The following is a 22,321-nucleotide window of genomic DNA, read 5'->3' as shown; positions in this document are numbered from 1 at the left end:
TAAAGCAAAGGGTTCAGACAGAGGATTCATGGGCAACAACTATCCATGTTAGGTGCAGTCACCAGAAAGCCAGGAAACGGTGACACATTTATTCCAAAATCAATGATATTGACCATCCTTGGATGACAAAACATCAGGCCACATAGGAGAAGCTGTGGCCCAGAGGCATCAACTAGTTTAAAGTTATAGTTAGTTGCCAGAAGTCAAAAAATGGAGTTCTAATTCCAAATCTGGATTTGTTCAACTACATTGTACCGACACAGCTTTACCGCTCATTATTCCAATTTTGGTACTTTCTATTTGATGATCCTCTTATATTTTCTAGGCAAAATATATAGAAATGGTGTAAAAAGTTCTCCTTCATTCTTATGAAAACTTTACAAAAGCACAGAAGTAAAAATTATACCATCTCTACTTAGTGAAGGAAGGAAACTAAGAAGGTGATATACTATATAATTCCAACTATATGACGGTCTGGAATTGATAATACTGCGGAAGCAGTAAAAAGATCAGTGGCGCCAGGGGTGAGGGGTTGTGGGGGGGATAAATAGGTGGAGGACAGATGACTTTTAGGGCATTGAAAATATACTGTATGATACCATAGTGATGGATACAGGTTATTATACATTAGTCTAAAACCACAGAAAGTATAACATGAGTGAACAGTAAACTATGGACGTTGGGCCATTATGATGGGTCAGTGCAGCTTCTTTAATTGTAACAAATGTACTACTCTGGTAGGGCATCTTGATTATAGGGGAGTCTATGCATGTGTGGGGTCAAGGGCTGCATGGGAAATCTCTGTACCTTCCCCTCAGTTTTGCTGTGGACATTAAAGTGCTCTAAAAGTCTCAATTTAAAAAATAAAAGAGGAAGGAAAGGAAAGGAAAGGAAAGGAAAGGAAAGGAAAGGAAAGGAAAGGAAACATCCCATCTGTTTGGACCACACATTTTCCAAAATACTGGAATTTTAATCCCCACGTATATAGTGCCCAATAACATGGAGTCCTCATTTAAAATACTTTTCCCCCCTACTTCCTCTTTTTTCGCCCTCTTTTTATTTGTGCCCTCTGAAGAGGGAGCTACTGGCAGAATCTCAAAGATCTCTCAACCCAACCACATTCACATTGCCACAAACTTGTATCATATCAGATTTATAAAAATGACATTTCAATATCACCCATTCAGTGAAGATGAGCTACTCTTTATACAACTAAATACGCTATGACTGAATGCACTTCCACCCCCCTCAACCTCCTGCAGCAATCTGAGTTTGTAAACGAGATCTCTGAAGATGGGTCTGGTCAACCACGCATGTGCTTACTACCAAGTTGTTGGTAATTTGTTATAATTCAGGTTTTCTTGAAGAGCCTATCAAATATGCTATGTAAGTATTTAATGGGTCTGATGTAGACCAGGTTTGTGTTTTCATTACCCTAGATAGTTTTATTTAAAAAAAAAAAAAAAAGGTAAATTTTTATATAATGTTGCCCTAGAGTTTTAGCATACTAATAATCCACAAAACCATTTTCTCAAATTTAATTCAGCATTCATAAAAAAACAAAAAGCACTCTTCAACAAAACACTGTCTTTACTGACAAAGTAAAGTAATTCATGGAAAGTCAGCTACAGACTGTTATGTCACTCTTTGGATCCCTTTCAATTTCTAGCCACTCAGAGAAGGCAGCCAGGTGGTAAAATGGGAGTCCTTCTGCAGAGGCCCTCCCTGGCAACATTTCCATGTCTAAATGGGGGCTGGCCTGTGTTTGCAAACCCCTTCAGCAGCAAAGTCTGGTCTAGTCAAGACTTGGAATGTTCAGCCCTTTTTTAGATTCTTCTTTGTAATATACATGTAATTCTTTTTTAAAAAATATATTTGCTCCTTTAATGTTATCTTTATAACAATAATTTCGATAGAATATTCCAAGAGAGGTCTACACTTAGAACTTAAACTTTTTCTATACATTTTAATTTGGTTTCTAGGCTGTTTCTTTTATTCTGTCCTGCTCCTCAGCATTAAGCCATGTGATCAAACTTGTTCAACCACCTCACAGTGGTCTCTCTGTAAGTTGCTTTTTTTTATTATTATTATGTTAGTCACCATACAGTACATCCCTGGTTTTTGATGTAAAGTTCGATGATTCATTAGTTGCGTATAACACCCAGTGCACCATGCAACACGTGCCCTCCTTACTACCCATCACCAGCCTATCCCATTCCCCCACCTCCCTCCCCTCTGAAGCCCTCAGTTTGCTTCTCAGAGTCCATAGTCTCTCATGCTTCATTTCCCCTTCTGATTACCCCCCTTTCTTTATCCCTTTCTTCTCCTGCCGATCTTCCTAGTTCTCATGTTCCATAGATGAGAGAAACCATATGATAATTATCTTTCTCTGCTTGACTTATTTCACTTAGCATTATCTCCTCCAGGGCCGTCCATGTTGCAGCAAATGTTGAGAAATCGTTCGATAGCTGAGTAATATTCCATTGTATATATGGACCACAATTTCTTAATCCAGTCATCTGTTGAAGGGCATCTTGGCTCCTTCCACGATTTAGCTATTGTGGACAGAGCTGCTATGAACATTGGGGTGCATATGGCCCTTCTCTTCACTACGTCTCTATCTTTGGGGTAAATACCCAGTAGTGCAATGGCTGGGTCATAGGGTAGCTCAATTTTTAACTTTTTAAGGGACCACCACACTGTTTTCCAGAGTGGCTGTACCAACTTGCATTCCCACCAACAATGTAGGAGGGATCCCCTTTCTCCATATCCTCTCCAACAATTGTTGTTTCTTGCCTTGTCAATTTTTGCCATTCTAACTGGCGTAAGGTGGTATCTTAGTGTGGTTTTGATTTGAATTTCCCTGATGGCTAATGATTTTGAACATTTTTTCATGTGTCTGTTAGCCATTGGCATGTCATCATTGGAAAAGTGTCTGTTCATATCTTCTGCCCATTTTCTGATTTATTTGTTTCTCGCGTATTGAGTTTGAGAAGTTCTTTGTAGATCTTGGATACCAGTCTTTTATCTTTAGTATCATTTGCAAATATATTCTCCCATTCCATGGGCTGCCTCTTAGTTTTTCTCTTACCCCACCCTCTTCACTTCTTTTATCCTATGGTCACAGTACATAAGCTCCATTTTACCTTGTTTAAATTTGTCACTATTTGGGGATATTTCTTCTCCTTAGAGCAGCTATCCTCAATGGAAGTTATTTTGCCCACCCTTCAAGCACATCTGGCAATGTCTAGAGATACTTTTGATGAAGATAACTAGGAATGGAGAAAGAAAAGAGGTCCTCTAAGCACCTAATGGGTAGAGTCCAGGGGTGCTAGGTATCCAATAATGCATAGGACAGTTTCCCTCCCTCAAGAAATAATTACCTCGACTAAAATGTCAGTGGTACAGAGACTGATAACTTCTACTTTAAGGTCTTGGAGGTATCAACTCAGGCATGAAACTGGATAGAATCCTAGGTGGTGGTAGGCAGAAGAAAACATGACATTTTGTCTTCTGGATTCTGGACTCTTCTTCTTTTTCTTCACCCTTCCTATTGACAGCTCTTCCTCCTTGCCCACTACCCCTGTGTTCTACTCCCAAAATAAAATGTATTCTCAGAACAAAGTTTGATAAGCTCATATATATAAAGAAGAAGAAGAAGAAGAAGAACAACAACAACAACAACAACAACAACTCAATGTGTCTCTCATTTAAAAAAAAAAAATCAGAGACAAAGCAGTAGCCCAAAGGTAGAAATCTGGGTATTAATGATAGGCATAACAATTTTTATTTTGAGGACATAGGTCTCCATAGCACAGCCAGACAGTGACAAAAAGACTAATTCAACAAAACTGCACAACTATAATTGCAGAACTGCTCCTACTGTCATCCTCCAACTCCAAGGGTCTACAATAGTCCTAACAATTCTCATTAGCACGAGTGAGTTAACAGCTCAAGCTTTTGCATTAATTTCTTTGACAACATCTCTAGCTACTCATAAGAAGCAATATGGTTTCTGTTTAGGAAAGAGAAAACTGAGAAAAGAAGCAAAAGAATGAATATAAATTGTATAGTCTAGTTCTGAGCCCATCAACATCTACTTTTCCTTGACACATATTCCTGTATTTTCAATTACAGTTGTGTAGAAACTATTTCAATCTCTTCTACCTGATGACTTTCCCCGTTATCATCAATAGTTCTCGAAAAATATAAAGAGCCTTGCGCATCTTCTCCGTTCAATTAAGAAACATATGTGAGCATCAGAATCACGGAGGTATCTTTACCTAAGTCCCCAGAGTATTCAGTCACTGCAAGGAAAGCTCTAACAGTGAACAAATAAGAGCAAAATTTTGATGAGCAAAAAAAATCCTGGATGGGTTGCTCTGTTTCATATTTCATTGATTTTGTTGTTTAAAAAAAAAAAAACAAAGAAGCAACCAGAAAATTATTTACACTTCAAGAGTTGAGTGAAAATTAGGTAAAAATAGTTCAATCAACTAAGCATGCTGCCCTTGCCTTTAAGCAGATTTTGACCTAATGGGCATTGTACCTTTTGTTCATTAAAGCAGTCCAAAATACAATATGAAAACAACTCCAGAATGTCTCTTGAACAATGCCTGAGTTCTTGGTGTGCACAAAGTCACATGTAAATTGGCAATATGCTCTGTGTCTTTCATCTGTCACAATGAGCATTCCACCCAGTCATGAGCAGGCATGCCCTAAGAGCCCTGTCTTCATGCCTTCCACCCTTCTCTGCTACTCTTTCCCCAGTGTCAGACCCAAGCGAGTGCTGCTATGTGGCCAATACACCATGTAAAGTGGAGACATTGTAACAGAATACAGTTATCGGGCCAGAAAATGAAAGCCACAGAAATGTGAAAGGGTCCTCTAAAAGGTGAAGAAAATATATTGGAGAGTAAAATGTCTGTTTCTAATTCTTCCAAATGATGGAAGAAACTGTAGGGCTTGCTTTGTGCTGCTTTATTGAATGCAAAGGACAAGCCTATTTGAAAGAAAACCGTGCTAAATTTCAACTAGTTAAATGCAGATATATCTTATTATCATTATTGTGATTATTTCTAACTCTCAGTCTGTGATGATTCGCAAGAGCAACAATGCCTGGGTGTGCTCTTTGTGATGTGATGTTACCCTATTTCCTTTCTGCTTATATTTCAAAGAGAACAACCAAGGTCCATGTCTATTGCTGTCTTTCCTTGCTATTTCAGACTAACAAACATCTACAGAAGACTTTGTAAATAACCTTTTCCCTGTAGAAGGAAACTTGTTTCAACTAATATGTTGTATCACATAGAACTTGGAACACTGCTTTATCTGACCTTTCAGAAACACATTTTTTTTTTTTTTAAATCCTAATAGCTTCCACCATCCATCTTCAGACCAGGAAAGGCCCCTACTGAAGATTGAAGAGAGGTCTTTGTGTGCCTACATAGGACTCAGTTCATTACCTATTCACAACCCTGTCCAAAATAAGCTTAAATTCTCTTTTTCTATCCCTTTGTGTTCCCTCCTTCCCTGAAATTTCTAAACACTGCTCCCCCCACACACGCACACAATATTAGGGAGTTGAGAAAGGGTCTGAAGCCCAGTGACGCTAGTCAAGAGCAAACATTACTATAAATCAGTCTTTGACACAACTATTCAAAGGGATGGGTTTTCTGCTAACTCAAAGTAAGCCTTTTTTCTCCATCCCAATGCACCAGAGAGCTAGGACAGACTCCCATGAGTAACCGAGTCTTACCGCAGCAGTGATCCCCTAGTGGGCAGCATATGCTCTAGAAGAGGGCACGGAAGGCTTTCCTAGAGGGGCAAGGCACATATTCAAACTCTGACCCTTTGTTGCAGCTACCATCCCCTTTCTGTGTGCATTTCATCTCCAGATACTATGTAGAGCCTTTACACTTTATCCTTCCTCAAGGTCCTATCTTCTCAAGAAATAGACGGAGAAATGGTTTCAAGTTCAAGATTCCAAGTCCCCATCACATCTCCACTGTTTTCTAGACTTGTGACCTTTTTCCAGTCTCTTGAGTCATTTAAACCTCCACTTTCACACACATAGTTGGAGATAATAAAAAGCTGCCTACTTCATAAGGCCCTTGTGAGAATCAAGGGAGATTATAGGTGAAAACTATAAAGTAATATATACATGCAAAGCAATAAAGTTGTTATTTTTAAAGTTATTCAAATTCAAACTCAAGAAACCAAGAGTATCCCTGTTGGGATCAGATGTAACTTAGAAGCACAGAGGCCTATAAAAGACAATGAAAAAGATTAATTCAAATATGGAAATTAATCATGGCATTGACATTTTGGTTGAATCTAATATCCATATTTACCTGTCTCAGACAGCAATTTTGTAGCTTCCAGAACCTTCTCAGTATAAACACCAGCTTCATAGTTCTCCATCTCAGCATTAATGATGTGTATCACTCGAGCTGCCCGGCCCCTGATGGCTCCTGCAGTCCGGTCCAAGGTGTCCACGTCCCCTTCTTGGAGGGCTATCACACACTTATTCACATCCTCCAAGATGTGATTCTCTGAGGAGAAAACACATACACATATCTTTTTATACCACTCACACATTTAATAAGCAACCTAAGAGAGATTCATCAACTTCATGAGCCATCGCCTCGGACATCTCAATACATACCTTGTAACACTGAAATAACATTTAAAGGAGAGAGTTCATAATTACAATAGCAGCTCTCAAACTTGAGCACCAGCCACAGGGCTCACAGCATCATACAGAATGCCAAGGTGTCACTCCTACGGGAGTTTCTGACTCAGCAGGTCTGGGGTGAGCCCAAGAAACTGCATTTCAGGTGATGCAAATGCTGTGGGTTTGGGGACCATGCTTTCAACACCATACTTTGAGCATCCCTTTCAATATTTGAGATTTATTGCATTTTAAGAGTGGTTGTGGCAGGAGCGCCTTGGTGGCTCAGTCAGTTAAGCATCTGACTCTTGGTTTCAGCTCAGGTCATGATCTCGGGGTCCTGCGATCCAGCTCTGTGTCAGGCTCCCTACTCAGCCCCTCCTCCTCACCCCCTCCCCCTGCTCTCACTCACACTTGCATTCTCACTCTTTCTCTCTTAAATAAGTAAATAAATCTTAAAAAAAAAAAAAAAAAGAAAGAGTGGTGTGGCAGGGAACTTGAAGCCAACCTATCAGGCAGAAACATTTCCAAACACGACCAGAATCAAGCTCAGGGTGCATGTTTGTTTGATCATGTTTTTATTAAGGAGACATTTAAGGGAAACTCTAAAATGACCAATACCACCTAAACAGTTTTTTAATGTCATGTTATGCACCAGGTATATACAATAGGAAAACTGACCAGATGAAGAGGATAACAGTATTCTCCATAGTTAAAATATAATCCAATCTTGTGGCTGGTTCCCTCAGATTAGAGTCAAGGTCAGTGATCACTCTCCCTCATTGCCCAAAGTAGAATCCAGGTAGGCAGGCCGGGGAGTTTCACTCTCTAGTAGCATAGAGAAAACACGTGATTTGGTCCCTTATGGTCTTGCACGTATGCAATTTTGTATTTCTTATTCCCAAAGTGAGGTCTGTAATTATGTCCCTTGAACAGTCTTTAGAAACAGAATTCTAAGGAAATGTTGAAAAAGTTTAGTGCTGTGTGGACAGAAAAGAACTTAAGCCAAAAATACACACACATACACACACACACACACACACACACTCACTATAAATAAAGAGAACAAGTGAGAAATAATCATAAGTAATCTGGTAACTTCTAAAAAATTACAACTGCCAAATTCAATAAATAGTTAATAAAGGATTAAAATTAATTATTACCTCCTTGAGAATTTTCTCACGCTAACTCTGAATTAAAAATCCCTAAATAGGGAAAGAGGGGAAGGTACTGGGCCAACACCAGTCTCCCCCAGGGATCTCTCCTTTCATTAAGCCTGTCACTCAGAAGGAATATCTGTTCCTTCAGAACCCTAGGCAGAAACTTGCGAAGTATAACTTACTTTTCATAATGGAACCTCTGTTTTGACCTCATACAATAGGATTTCCTCATTCAAACCATTACGAATTTCTGATTTTTACATTCTCTAGTTCTTGAATTTCAAATAGAAATTAAAATAGAAAAAAGACATTTTAATATTTTTTAAACTCACAAAAAGTAGTACTTCCTGAATGCTGACACTTTCCTGAGTAAAAGAGAAACAACTGTGAAAATACAGATTTTAAGAAGTTTTCAGTTTGGTTAACTTTCTAAGATCCTGGTTTGTGTCATGCAAACTCACTTAAAAGGACACCTGAGAAAGAAGTCTACTCAAATGAAACTTGGTACAGAGTTTCAAATACAAAAGTTTGATTTTAAAAGGCCTCTCTTACTGCCCAGCTTAGCACCCTGCTAGATCTCTCCAGACTATTCAAATGTACCCTTGCCCCCAAAAGTAAGCAACTGGCAGGGGCTGCATGTCAAAAACAAGCGTCCATCTGCTATTTTCTTTGACTGAAACAACAGAAGAACAGTAACACTACTGCTTTTCCATACGTAGTTTAGATTGAACTTTAGATTTTATCTCTATTCTGAAAGCAGAACAGAGATGGAATGTGTTAATTATATTAGACTCTAATAATCTCTCTGGAGTTGATTACAAAATTTTTAATTCTAAGAAGCCCACTCATAACCTAATATCTTAAAATGAAATGATATTTTTTTTTCTTTAAAACCTATTTCCCAAACTAGAAATGTACAACTAATTTAATTAGGACACCAGAAAAAAAATACGCTTTAATAGATCTAAACGATACATATTTGAAGGAGGCTAGCAGAAGCTGGAAATCCAAGATACCAAAAGCATTGCTTTTAATTAGTCAAATCATCAACTAATATTTTCAACGGTTAGTTTAGTTAATCATGCTGTATGAATAAAATGTAAATTTTATAATTTATTGACTAATTTTTCTTAATCAGCTTTTTTTTTTTTTTTTAATGCTAAGATAGTTTACTCAGCATTTCCCAGCATTTTCTATCTAGGGGAAACCCTTTTATGGAAAAATGAATCACAATTCCCTCCTGATAGTAGTTTTATCGGCACATGGTGTACATGTAAAAGCTAGGATTTGGAATGTTTCAAAATAGATTTGCATTTTATTAAGCTCAGTACGAACAATGTATTTGAGAAAGAATAGGACCTGTTCATATAGACAATTGACCAAGAGATCCTACACAGTGTATATATGGAGTCCCAAACCCCTTGTAATAACTTCTCCCCTCCTTTCCTCCTCCTCCACCCTCAGGTCTGGGGCCCACAAGTCTGGAAGCAGACCGGTCTAGGATCTATCAAGAGAGACAGTGAATTATTTGAAGGCGGACTGCATACTTCATTCATATTTGCATTCCTGACAGTGCCTTACACACAGCAGGTAATCAAAGAAAAAGCACTGAATACATATGTCCTTTGAAAGGAGACCATTATGTATTTTTATCCTAAGGTATTTTCAAGAGAAAGAACTCAAGAAGTAAACACAGGAATGCTGTCCCAACTAGAAAAGAATACAGTAGAAAAAGTAATAATAAAAAGTGTAGGTATTCCAGAGAGGGCTCCATGGCTGGGAAAAACCCCTCAGGTTCTTTGGATGTTACACCTGGATAGGAAGTATGGTTTTTAAACATATCATAAAGTACTTGACTGCAATCTACTTTGCAATAAACTTGCTTGAATTTTTGCAAACTTACTATTTCAGAAAAGATGTAATTTTGTTACAAAAAATCACTGATTACCAAAATATTATAAGCCTCCAAGGTATAGATTCTAAATCCAAAACCAAAGTTCACTGTTTCCTTTTACAAATTCACACAAACTCAAGACCCTGGAGCCAAAAGAAAAATAAGAACAGGCAAATACAAGATACTTGGACATTACAGGATTGCGTTAATCTCTTCTTCAGATCTTAGATGCCTGCTATTATGTGAGCCAAACCCAAGAATTAAACTGCCACATAGTTAATGCTAAGACACTCATTTTAAAACACTATTAAAAATTGTAGTTTTTACCCAGTGGGAAAAACTTAAGTGTTCTAACACAGCTATTTCACTTTTTTACGAGCCCAGGCCACATCTGAAAATTGGTTTTGCTCCTGTAATGTTAATAGCTAACATCATTGCTCCTCAAACTTGTTGCATTTCATATGGACAAATTAAGCACTCAGGTACACAGCTTCAGGTAGTATGAACAAAACAAAACTGTAGTCTTTAAAAAAAGAAAAAAAAAAACTTTTTGTTTTTTTTAAATAGAGTTTCCTGCCAGAACAGATATTCCCTTAAGAAGAAACTGATACATAAAATGTCATTAATGCCATTCCAAAAGATCTCCTGGGCCAAGCTTGAAATTTACTGATGCAAATGTTTTGGATTCAGCTCTGAGTGGAGAGGAGAAGTAGTTTCCCCAACAATTGGGCTGTATCCATAGCCTACCAGCAGGACAGAGTAGGCTGTGTCATTATTTGTCAAGCCCGGCTGTGGAAAGGTACCTGCCACCTCCAATTGTCAACTCCAAAGGCATGCTCCAGCAGGCTCTGCCAAAGCTGGCTCCCTGACAGCGCCTGCTCATTTTCCTGTCATGGCAGGCCGCGGCACTTGTACCACTGGGGTTGGACTGCACAGTGTTATCAGAAGCCTTTTCTTGTTGCTGGTAATAATGAGATGCACAAAGGAATGGCAGGGAGAAAGGTGGCGAAGAGGCAGGGCTGGGGGAAGAAAATTAAGAAAAAGCTTTGCAGAATTGAAACAGTCTGAGATAAGACCTCCTCACCTTGCTTTTCCCTACCTTCAGAAAAATTTTTACATGTATTTAAAGAGAAGGAGAATTTGGGAAGTTTTTAAGTTCTGAAACGATTCCTCTTTGAAAAAGGTAGTCCACGCATATTTTCTACTCATTTGCAGGCAAAAGGGGATACAGAAGCACATTTCCAGGGGCTATGAGGATTGCTGTGAGATCTGAGGCTGGTGAGGGAGAGCCCCTGCCCTGTCTGGGGGCTACTAGAGTCATCCTGGCAAAGACTGACTAGATACAAGCCTGAGGTGGCCACCTGTTTATTCCACAGCACCCAAATCCCCAACATGCCTATCTCAACAATTTCTAAGCATTGTACAAAAGATGTATTTTTCAGATATCTTTTACATGGTTAGGACTCAGCCATCACCAAAGCCAATCTCAGAAATGGCAACATATTGCATTTTTTATCAGCTAGCCCCCAGATACGGGTATATTTAAATGAATAGCTGCTTTGGGAAGTCACTGAAACATAGCACCCTGGGAACGAAAAACAAGAAAGGTTTCTGAAAGGAATGAGAGAGTGGAATGAAGGTACCAGAAGTGGGGAGAGGAGAACTGCAATGAAAGCTGGACTGGCCATACGAAATTTCCTGCTATCTTGACTTACTGAGAACTACAGAGCTTCTGAAAAAGAGGATTGTCTGGATTTTCATACAGTCTCTGCCCAGTTACCTACCCCTCAGTGACTTAGTTTACTCAAAGGAAGACTTGGAATACTAATACCCATCTTACAGAATTTTGGTGAGAATTAAAGCAAACAGCACAGACTCAGGTAAATTACAGACACTGAACACATGTTCACTTGTTTTTTTTCCCTTCTGCCTACTCTTGCTTTCCATGGTTTCAAAGTTGGGTTTTTGCTGACCCATCAGACCTACAGATTTGACTCTGCTTCTCTCAGACAAGATTCAAACACAAGCCACCAGTAGGAACCCATTGTCTGTTTCTTCCAGAAAAGCAAAGACTGCACCTAGACAAAAATCTCCAAATGTGATAAGACTCCCCCAGAAATTCCATCTAAATTATCGCAGCCAGAAGCCCCTTTTTCCCAGATCCCATCAGCACAGCTGAGACCTCTTCTGTCTCCAGCCTCAGGTGGCCAACGACAGACAGGCCCTGGTCAAGGTTAGGTCTACCTGTGGGTAGAGTCAACATTTGGTCAATATGAATTTTCAAGGGTCACTTGATTATTTTGATGCCTCACAAAGGAGGCTGATGTTTTCAGCAACCTCCTCTTCCATTCCTCCCACAGAGACTCTTCTAGGTGAACTGTGCCAAATGTGTTTGGACAAATGTGTTTGGAAAAAGGCCCATTTGCTGGCTGGTAGCCCAATTTTGAAACAGCATTGATGAGTACCATTAAAGGTCAAATCGACTACATGGTTATTCAAATATACTAACATCCTTCAGTCTGGCTTCATCTACAAAGAAAAAAGTTACAATTTCAAGTGATGACTGGTTCTATTTGCTTTCTCTCACTTCCTTACACATCCTTATAGGTAAGTATTCAAAACCTCCATGGCTCCCAAGCATCTCCTAATGGGTACATTCGGTGACTAGTATTTCTACCTGCCTTATCGCAAACCTGCGGGACTTCATTGATTGGAAGAAGTGACCCCCTTAAACATGGCCAAATTGGGCTAGCTGATTCCTTTTCTGATTTTTAAATATAAACCACAAGGATTAACCAATCTCATATACCATACCCTTCTCTAAGATGAGTAATCCAGATGTATGCAAGGCCAACGTGCTTTAAAAATTCTAGGACCTAAAAAGGAATGCATGTCTCCTTAAATACTCTTTTCGGGTTTCTGATCTCTTTATCAGAAAGTTGTGTTTTCCCCTCAAATGCTTTGACTCAGTGTTTTGAAATAATGTGCACACAAAAGAAGAATTTCCAAGAGGGTGTTCCAATCACATTTGCAGAGATGAGTGAAAGCTCAAAGGGCCAAGAAGAGCACTCGAAACAGAGACCCATGACCTTTGTAAGATACTCCTATCCTGTTCTTCTCCTCCAGCTGCCTTGGAAGGGGCCTATTTGTGATTACCTGAGACAGAAAGGAAGTCATCCACTGAGGTGATGTCATCCACGGCCTCTGTCAGCACTCGGACCTGCTTCTCCCACTGGTCTTTGAAGACATCCATGTTGTCCTGAGCAACTTTGCTCTGTGGTCGGGCAGCCAGTGTAAGAGCAGCATTGATGACCTATTTGTTAGAAACAATCCAGAAACATACTGACTACACTATTCAAAAAAGAAACAAGATGGTCAAAGGCCACATTGAAACCCTGGACCCTGTAGCTTCTACAGGTAAGTGGGTTCTCAGTGTTCAAAAGACAATTAAAAACATGAAAGATAAAGTACATTATCACTCCCATTAGTTTTTGTTTGGTGTGTGTGTGTGTGTTTTAAGATATAGTCATCAGACTCAAGTTTCAAAAAGTGGTTCTTGGACAAGCTGTATTTACTTAGCACAGATGTAGTAGAAAGCTAACTCCTGTCCTACATGCACAAGGTTAGAATTTAGTTGAGACAAGGTAAATAGATACGGAGCATTTAAATAACAGCCCCAAACAAACAGAACAAAGTCAATAGGAGTGGAAAACATAATAATTACCACAGTAATTTCAAAGACTGTGGAAGTTAGAATTTATTTTTGAGAAAGACAGACCTTGAAACAGCCCAGGAATGATGGCACGGCAAGGCAGGGAGAGACAGGAATGCCTGACTGGACAGGACCCTGAGTGTTAGGCCACCGATGGGCTTTTGAAACAAAGTGAATGAGGCTTACCTGGGGACACAGGCTGTCAATCTGGGTGGCTGCCATCCGGACTAATTTTACCCCTTCCTCATTGTTGGAAATGGAACAGGCCAAGTTGGCAACCTGGATGGAAGAGGATTGGAGTGAAAGTCATGTTGGGGCAAAGGGGAAGTAAACTGTTGCATGACCTTGCACCTTCTCTGGAGTCCTGATTCCAGGGGAATCCTGTCACGAATAAAGGCACCTATCAGTGATTTACCAAATATTACTAGTTCTTATGTTACATTAGACATGTATGCCAGAAAAGCAGAGTGCTAATAGCAAATCATTGCTTCAAGCACACACAATAATGCATTTTAACTGGGTTGCTTTGATTCATTTTCCCCTATGGACTGCTCTCATGACCTACACTCTCACTTGAGCCCTCTGACACTCCCCATGGAGTGTGGAACACTATGATTTTGGCCACATGAGTGCTAAACTCTGACCAATGAGGGAGACACTACAGTGCACTTTGGATTTAAAAGAGACTCACAGGAAACTGAAAATGAGAGAGTTCTCCCCAAAGGAACTGTTATCTGCCTGTCGGAGTCTGTCAGGAAAATGCTAGTCCACCAGTAGCCCACTCAAGGCCTTTCAGGGGCCAAGCAGTTCTGAGAAACCCATAGAAAAGGCCAATTTAATCCAGGAGGCAATGACAGAGTGTACAACAAATTGGACTATGTGGGTCTAATATAAAGGCATTCAATTTTGATTTTTAAAAACACTATACAAGCCAAAACAGCTGCACTGAATTCAAGCTCCCTGGTCGGACATTTCAATTTGTGTCATTCCTCCTCTTCAAGGAGGGAGAGCTGGTAATACAAGGTCAGATTGATTGGCCAAGGTCAACAGCACACAAGCCACCATCAAAACACTGATCAGTCCCATCAGGCTAGTGCCAAGAGGACAAGAGGATGGGGATTAGAAAGGGCAAAGGAGAAGAGAAGGGCCACCAGGGCTAGGAGCAGTAGGGCAAGTAGGGCAAGTAGAACAAGTGATTAGCAGAGCAAGAGTCCCCTGAGCCTTGTGGCCACCTGCCCTTTTGTATCCTGCCACCTCGGCTCTCTAAAACCGGGCTGCCTCCCTACCATGCCTTAATGCTCTGGGAGATCAAAATGCACTACACATGCGGGTAGTTTCAAATGCAAAAGAAAGCTTTGTCAGACAGTGTGGAGAACACAGAACTGGAGGTCAGGAGACTTAACCACTAGCTAGTGATATCGTCACTTCACTTCTGGAGGACTGTTTTCTTATCAGCAAAAGAAGATGATAGATGGTGATACTAGGAATACTTTCAAAGATTATTTTAATAAATCATTAGTGTTAAGATTCCCATTTTGAAGCTTTTAAGGAAGAACACTTGAAGTCTGTTGTAGTGAGAATATGTACTACGAGAAACCACAGGTAGAATTCCAAACATTATCAATTCCTTACATTTTATAGTTTACTTCTTATTCTTCAGATATTTTGAAAACTAAGTAAAATGGTGAAAATTAAGTCTATGTTTAAAGACAAATTTTCCTTGCTGTACCCATTTATAGGATACTAAATGCCCAGAGGCATGAGGCTTCTTGGAGGCAGAGCAAGAATAACGCCGGTTCTCGCTTTCTTGTTCTATTGTCTCCACATCACATTTTTATTAGTCTTTGCTCTATTTGTATCCAGGTGCATTTTATATTCCAAGAGCCACATTAAATATGTGATATAGAATTGGTGCTCAATATGTGTGTATTGAATTAAAGAAGAGGTTTTTTTTTATTATATTATGTTAGTCACCATACAGTATATCCCCGGTTTCCGATATAAAGTTCGATGATTCATTAGTTGCGTATAACACCCAGTGCACCATGCAATATGTGCCCTCCATACTACCCATGACCAGCCTATCCCATTCCCCCACCCCCCTCCCCTCTGAGGCCCTCAGTTTGTTTCTCAGAGTCCAGAGTCTCTCATGTTTCATTCCCCCTTCTGATTACCCCCCCTTTCTTTGTCCCTTTCTTCCCCTACTGATCTTCCTAGTTCTTATGTTCCATAGATGAGAGAAATCATATAATATTTGTCTTTCTCTGCTTGACTTATTTCACTTAGCATTATCTCCTCCAGTGCTGTCCATGTTGCAGCAAATGTTGAGAATTCGTTCTTTCTGATAGCCGAGTAATATTCCATTGTATATATGGACCACAACGTCTTAACCCAGTCATCTGTTGAAGGGCATCTCGGCTCCTTCCACGATTTAGCTATTGTGGACAATGCTGCTATGAACATTGGGGTGCATATGGCCCTTCTCTTCACTACGTCTGTATCTTTGGAGTAAACACCCAGTAGTGCAATGGCTGGGTCATAGGGTAGCTCAATTTTTAACTTTTTAAGGGACCTCCACACTGTTTTCCCAGAGTGGCTGTACCAACTTGCATTCCCACCAACAATGTAGGAGGGATCCCCTTTAAAGAAGAGCTTTTAATAGCTTTTTTATTACATATATTATGTGGAATACATCATAAAGATACTCTCAAAGATTTAGCTGAGCTACCCCTTTAATCCGGCTAAACAAAGTTTGTATTACCTTCCAGCAGATATTTACACTCTGGTACTAAACAATGATTCCTATGTTTTGGTCCATTGTCTGAGTCCAGAATGTAGTGTTCCTGTTCACAGTGGCATGAAAAGAGTCAGGATGCGGGTCAATTTTCTAGAAAGATATATGTATTTAATTTATAGTTCTTTTAATCTTCAATTAAATTCTTCCTGTTTCTGCTGTTGGACAGCTTTCCATTTTATGAATTTCAGATGGTTTTGCTTGCTCTCTATCATCCTTGCTTGGTGTGCGAGACGTAAGGTCATACTTCTGCACAGCCCTGGACTTAAGCTCAAGACTTTGGCATGGAGCTCTGTATATGACAACAAGGGAGGCTGAGGGCTGAGAAAAAGGGGATCGGATCCTGAGTGAAGGTGATGCCAACCAGTAATTTCTGCATGGTGATAATGAACTTTTTTTCATGTATCTTTTGAAATGTGTCTTCATTCTTTGTTTAAATAAACTCTATTATGGCTTAGATCTAATGTGGGAACCTCATTGCCCAGTAGAATCTAATTAGGGGGAAACAGTGCTAATAACACCTAGAAAAAATTAAGAGCTGGCGACTCCTGATAGCCCTTTAATCATTCTCTTTAATTTACTGATCCATAGATCCTCAAGTCTGGCAGCCTCCACTCTGCAATGTACTCCTGCTGTTTAAATCCACTTAAAATCAGAATTTTATTTACCTTGTATTGTATTCTGAAACACTCTGAAAATATTTCCAACATGACGCTCAGGATTTCAATATCTCCAACGGCAGTCAGGTTTACATATCTTAAAATTGCCATGGACTCCATCCAAATTCCTATCTTCCTTAAGCTTGCCTTTCTGCTTCTCACTGGCCCCTTTGCATCATGGTGACTCTGAACATGGTTTTAATATATTGTGATTTCTACAATTCTGGCATCAAATGCTAAGTTTTGGTCTTTGAGGCAGTTCTCAATCATTATTGTAGCTTGAAATGCCAACTAATATTCCAGCACCATTCCAAGACTACCGCACATAGTAAGTACTTTATGATTTATTTTACAATTCTGATGCTAGGATACTAGAAACTTGGATAAAATAAAATGTCCTATTTTTCAAGTCACATTATTCCCTCCGTACACCTTGTTTTTTAACCAATTTAGCATGATGATCTATGAGGGAGGTAGGGGGGCAGGTAGAAGTCGGTGGACTAGAATCATGAGACATTTGTAAAAGATTCATGTGAGTAAAAAAATGGACAATAGATCATTAATTGATTTGCAGCCTAGTAACACTACCCAAAAGATGTTGACCAGTATGATTAAATTTAATGAAACTTTGAAACCTGTTTGAGTCAACCAAGCAGGTAACATTCATGGGCTGCCTGTGGCCTCTGCTTTCTCTGTTCTTGATTTGTTTACAACTTAGCTGAGGCAACAAGAGTCATCTCCCATCCCGGAAGCTTAGACAACAATAAAGCATATCAGTAACGATTAGATGTTAGGCTACTTAGATTGATTTGGGATTTCTGAAAGAGACTCGGTCAAGAGTAAAAGTGGCATTGCTCCTTGGTTTCACTAACCATACTAAATTCCCAGCAATCTCTTAGGAAAGGAAATCCTCCTCTATACCTTCTGAGAACAATAGATTTGGGGAAGCAAAAGCTAGGAAGACTGAGCCAAGTCTTCTATCTCTCACTCAGTGTCTCAAAACCAGTCATCTTGAGGAAAAGGAGGAAGCTTAGCAGCGAACTGCAAGAGCTTTAGGAGTCCTGGGAAAGGAACAATCAGTACTCCCCGGTGGGAGTCAGTCAACACATCATGGAGAGATAGGGTATCCATCTTACAATGCCTTTTTTCTGATGGTCTGATTAACACAATTGTCAGGAGGCTCAAAGATGATGACGTTTTGCTCTTCTGAAGGCATACTGTGTAAAGAGGGGAAACAAAGGACAAGATCACCAGCAAGATTCGAAAGACAATAAGCCATCAAGAATGGATACAGAGTCTGTGAAGAAAGTAACCTGCTCCTTGAACTGAATCTGTACAATTGGCATCCATTCCCTAACCTTTCAATAATCACCACACTGCAGATATTCCAGAGACCGTGATGGCAGAGTTAAAACTGACAAAATCACAAATGCATGGAGCCCTCACGAAAATATACTGTGATCATTTAAAATGCAAGATGTTTTTAATCACCAGACAACAAAACAAAACAAAACCCACACAGTTCAAAGCTCCAGATGAACAGCCTCTCCTGGCCGTGAAATTTGGTTTTTGTGGACATCACTACTGAAAGTAGCTCTGTCTTAAAAATGCCATAGACCTGTTTGAACACTTACAAGAAAAGCCAAAATGCCTGGAAGGCTGAGCTTTAATTAAACATTAAAAACCTCTGCTAATAAAGTATTTAGGCATTTAACTCCAAAGTGATATAAGGTGCATCAGAAAAACAAGAACATTTTCTTCTGTTCTGGTAATCAAATTAGATTTTTTAATATTCGCAATTCTGTTCAATTCCAAACACCAGCACATATTCAGTGCATTCAACCCCCCAAACACTTCATCATTTCATTAATTTTTACAGCTTCAGGTATCATAGTGGTGTTTTAAGAAGAGCATACTATTGAAGTAAAGCAGGATAACAGTTTGGAGGTTTATAAAGCACTTGTTTCTTGTGTTAATAGTGTATCATTATCATAAACTTGAGAATAGAATGAACTTATTTACTATTAAAAGGAAATTTATGGAATGTCTAGCCACCACAGTCACCTAGCCATATAAAACCATAAAGAGAAGAGATGGCGGCACAAATTCCACACCGACTGCTGTTCTAACAATCAGGCCAATGAAGTGTGCTACGGTCTCCATCTGCCGATTTACTCAGTTGTCTGCACCGATAAGAGCAGCATATAAATGGCATGAATACGTACGTGCCTATCTTGTGTAGAATCTGTAGACGTCTACAGAACATGCCTATGTTACAGATGGGATTTTTTAATTCAGTAAGAGACCAAATGATACACTTCCCTGAAATCTCTGAGAGGCAAAACAGAGGGGCTGACGTTAAGACAGAGGGATGTGACCTTAAGATGATGATGGCCTGCCACGGAAATGGACGTTTGGGTAGACTTCATGGCCACCTTCACAACTTGGTTTGAGAAGAGCCTGAATGGTCTGGATGTCCCAGAACGTGTTTGTAGCCATGTGTCTCACACGGAGATATTATGGAATCCTTTTAAAATGCAGCTGCCTCAAACTGAGAGGAATTTATCAACCTGACTGCTAGTAACTGAAGTTCTGAAGGCTACAGGACACAGACAAGAGGTATCATTTAATTGGGGAAGGATGGCTCAGCAGAGGTTGGCAGCTGGGGGCAGTAAGAAGACACTGGCTGGGGCGAGGGGCGGCAGGGGGGCGGGGAGAGGGAATTGAGAAACACTTTTATGCTCTTGTTTTAAACGACTTCTCTAAAGCATCTGAAACTCTTCATTTATTCTATATATTTTAATTTTCAAAAATCACAAAATGGTCAGGATCTTGGGTATGGAGTTCAGTAGCCTGAGGTTTACATCTTGACTCTTACTCTCTCTAGCTGAGCAGGGTACTTTGCCTCTGTAAAGCCTCAATTTCCTCGACGATAAAATAGAACTATAAAATAAGAACAAAGTGGTGAAAAGGTTGAAATGCAACATGACTAGAGTACTTAACCTAGAACTCAGTAAGGAGTTGACAAATGTTATTCTCATAGTGTGCGTTTCATTGAAAAGTCACTATAAAAGTAAAGAAATATTTTAATAACAATATCCAATCCCTGATGTATTCAACCAAATATTGAGTGCCTAATATGTACCATACATTGAAGACACAGAGGTGAACTAGTTAAGTATGATTCATATTTCCTAGAGAAGCTTGTATTTTGGTAGCATTAAACATGCACTTTTAAAGTTCATATTGTGGATATTACTTCAAAGGAAGTCAAAAGAGGCAGTGATAGAAAATAAAGGGCGGTCCATGCTCTATATAATCGTTCATATCATTTATCCTTCAATCATGTATAATTTTTATAAAGATGCAATTTCAGTTTGCATCTTTGTCACCGCCTATTATATCACAAATATTTTCCAGATTCTCTATATAGATGTAATCATTTTTTAATGATTAAGATCCCTGAGTGTTGTTGCTTCATTATTTGATAAGCCAATTCCTTATTGTCATACATTTAAAGGAGATTCCAATATTTGCTATTATCAAAAACAAAGTAGCATACATCTTTAGGCATCCAGGTTTGCTTGTGTCAGAAGTGGGCTTTCTGATCGGAAACCGGGGATGTACTGTATGGTGACTAACATAATATAATAAAAAATCATTAAAAAAAAAAAAAAAAGAAGTGGGCTTTCTGGGACAGGGAAACTGTTACAGCACTTGCTTACATACGGCCACAGTGCTGGCCGAAAGCCCCCAGCAACAAATGAATTGCTAATTCTCCAATGTCACTAGCATCAAATCCCAGAGTCTGACACCGTTTCTCCTTGCCTTCTCGGCCATAACCACATCATCTGAATGCCTTTCCAACCTTCATTCTGGAAACCAATTACACTGTACAAATGTAAATCAGAACTGCTTAAAAAGTCACTTCACGTTTCCCCAGCGAGACTGTGAATTCTTGCAGGACAGAAGTCTTCACTACACCTAGCACATAGCTGGGATCACAGATACTCAATTCCAATTTTTTAATTTACTAAATCCCACAAGTTCCCTCCACTCTGTATAAAGCAGGGCACCATTCAACTTGTTATGGCCAGTCATACCTAGGAGGGCCCTGAGTTCTAGGATGTGAAATTGGGAGTGGGTGCACGTTCTCTGTGCCATCCCTTTTGCAGTTTATCATCCAATCAGCATTGAGAAGTTAATACTTAATGAAATTTATACAAAATCCTGCCACACGATGCTAGGCAGCAATTTCTTCCTGATCCCACCGCGCTTCACACCCTGGCCTATACTTACAACCTATCAGAACACAAATCTGCATTCCTAGGGCTCCTCAGGGATGCAGAACAGCTCTTTTGCCTGTGTTCTTAGGTACATATGCCACTAGCAAATGCTGTTTGCATGCCTCTGCCCAAATTAAAGTGATCAGTCTGCCCTGTTGACTTTAATGGAGGTAATCACCAGTTCACATTCATGAACAAATTGATGTGCTTGCTTCATAGCTGAATCATCAGCATAAATCTATACCCTTCATATATAAAAACCTCTGTGGCTTAAAATAATGCAATAAAATATCACCTAATGCTTTCTTGATGCCTGTTCATCAATAATGTGTGGTTATGTGAAAAGGATAGGAGAGACTTAGAATATGTTATCTAGAATCATGCAGTGAATATAATGCCATTTTAATTACTGAAGGCCTCCTGAGATTCTGTTTTCTCCAACCTTTCATTGAGGAAATGAATTATTATGGTCCACTATTATTTGGTTTCTCAGAGTCCCATGTAATAAACGTAATTTTCACTGACTTTCAGTGAATAGAATCCGTTCACCTTCATATATGTGAGATGAATGTCTCACTGTGTACCAGGGGGCCTGGAGCTCCAGGATCTAGATCTGGTGGTGGAGAAGGCTGCACTGGAAGCATCCAGTGCTTGGCTTTTAGCAGAAGTCAAGGAACTTTCACAGAAGATGCAGATGAATAAATGAGTGCATCTACTCTGCGTAGTTTGGTCATCAGTCAAGATGACAGGTGGACATGTGGAATCAAGGCCATAACCAGAGTGCAGAGGGATCTAACTATCTAAACCAATACTGAATCTGTGACTTCAGCCACCTGTGCACAGAATTCCATCTTGATATGAGGGAAGTCCCTATTTCCTCTACTTTATGGCTCTGGGTTTTTTTGCGGGGGGTGGGGGGCAGTGAAGTTGCCTCCATCAATTAAATCGTTAGTAACTGGCCAAGGTTTAATTTAGGGTGCACAAGTTCCTGAGGACCTCGCATTCACACTGGCCAATAGGAATAGATCTCTCTTCTAAATCTCTTCAGGCTTACCGCCTATACCACTAGTGACTACTTACCACATGCTGCTATTTGTGATGTGTGCAGACAGATGAATACATACCTGCACAATTAGATATACA

At 39.6% G+C, this 22,321-nt stretch overlaps 1 protein-coding gene across 4 annotated transcripts in view; it reads right to left on the bottom strand.

The window, feature by feature from the left end:
* The window catches only part of CTNNA2 (catenin alpha 2), a 953,020-nt gene that overhangs the window by 113,702 nt on the left and 816,997 nt on the right, over positions 1–22,321 (bottom strand). For all 4 annotated transcript variants that reach the window (XM_044379734.1, XM_044379740.1, XM_026481889.2 and 1 more), the window contains 3 exons: positions 13,626–13,718; positions 12,884–13,040; positions 6,354–6,554 (listed from right to left, as the gene is read on the bottom strand). In XM_044379734.1, coding sequence (XP_044235669.1) covers positions 6,354–6,554; positions 12,884–13,040; positions 13,626–13,718 — 451 coding nt within the window. The remainder of the gene's footprint in view (positions 1–6,353; positions 6,555–12,883; positions 13,041–13,625; positions 13,719–22,321) is intronic.

This window comes from Ursus arctos, unplaced genomic scaffold (genome assembly GCF_023065955.2).
Source record: "Ursus arctos isolate Adak ecotype North America unplaced genomic scaffold, UrsArc2.0 scaffold_8, whole genome shotgun sequence".
In the NCBI taxonomy this organism is placed as follows: Eukaryota; Metazoa; Chordata; class Mammalia; order Carnivora; family Ursidae; genus Ursus; species Ursus arctos.
This window is presented reverse-complemented; position numbering and strand designations above follow the sequence as displayed.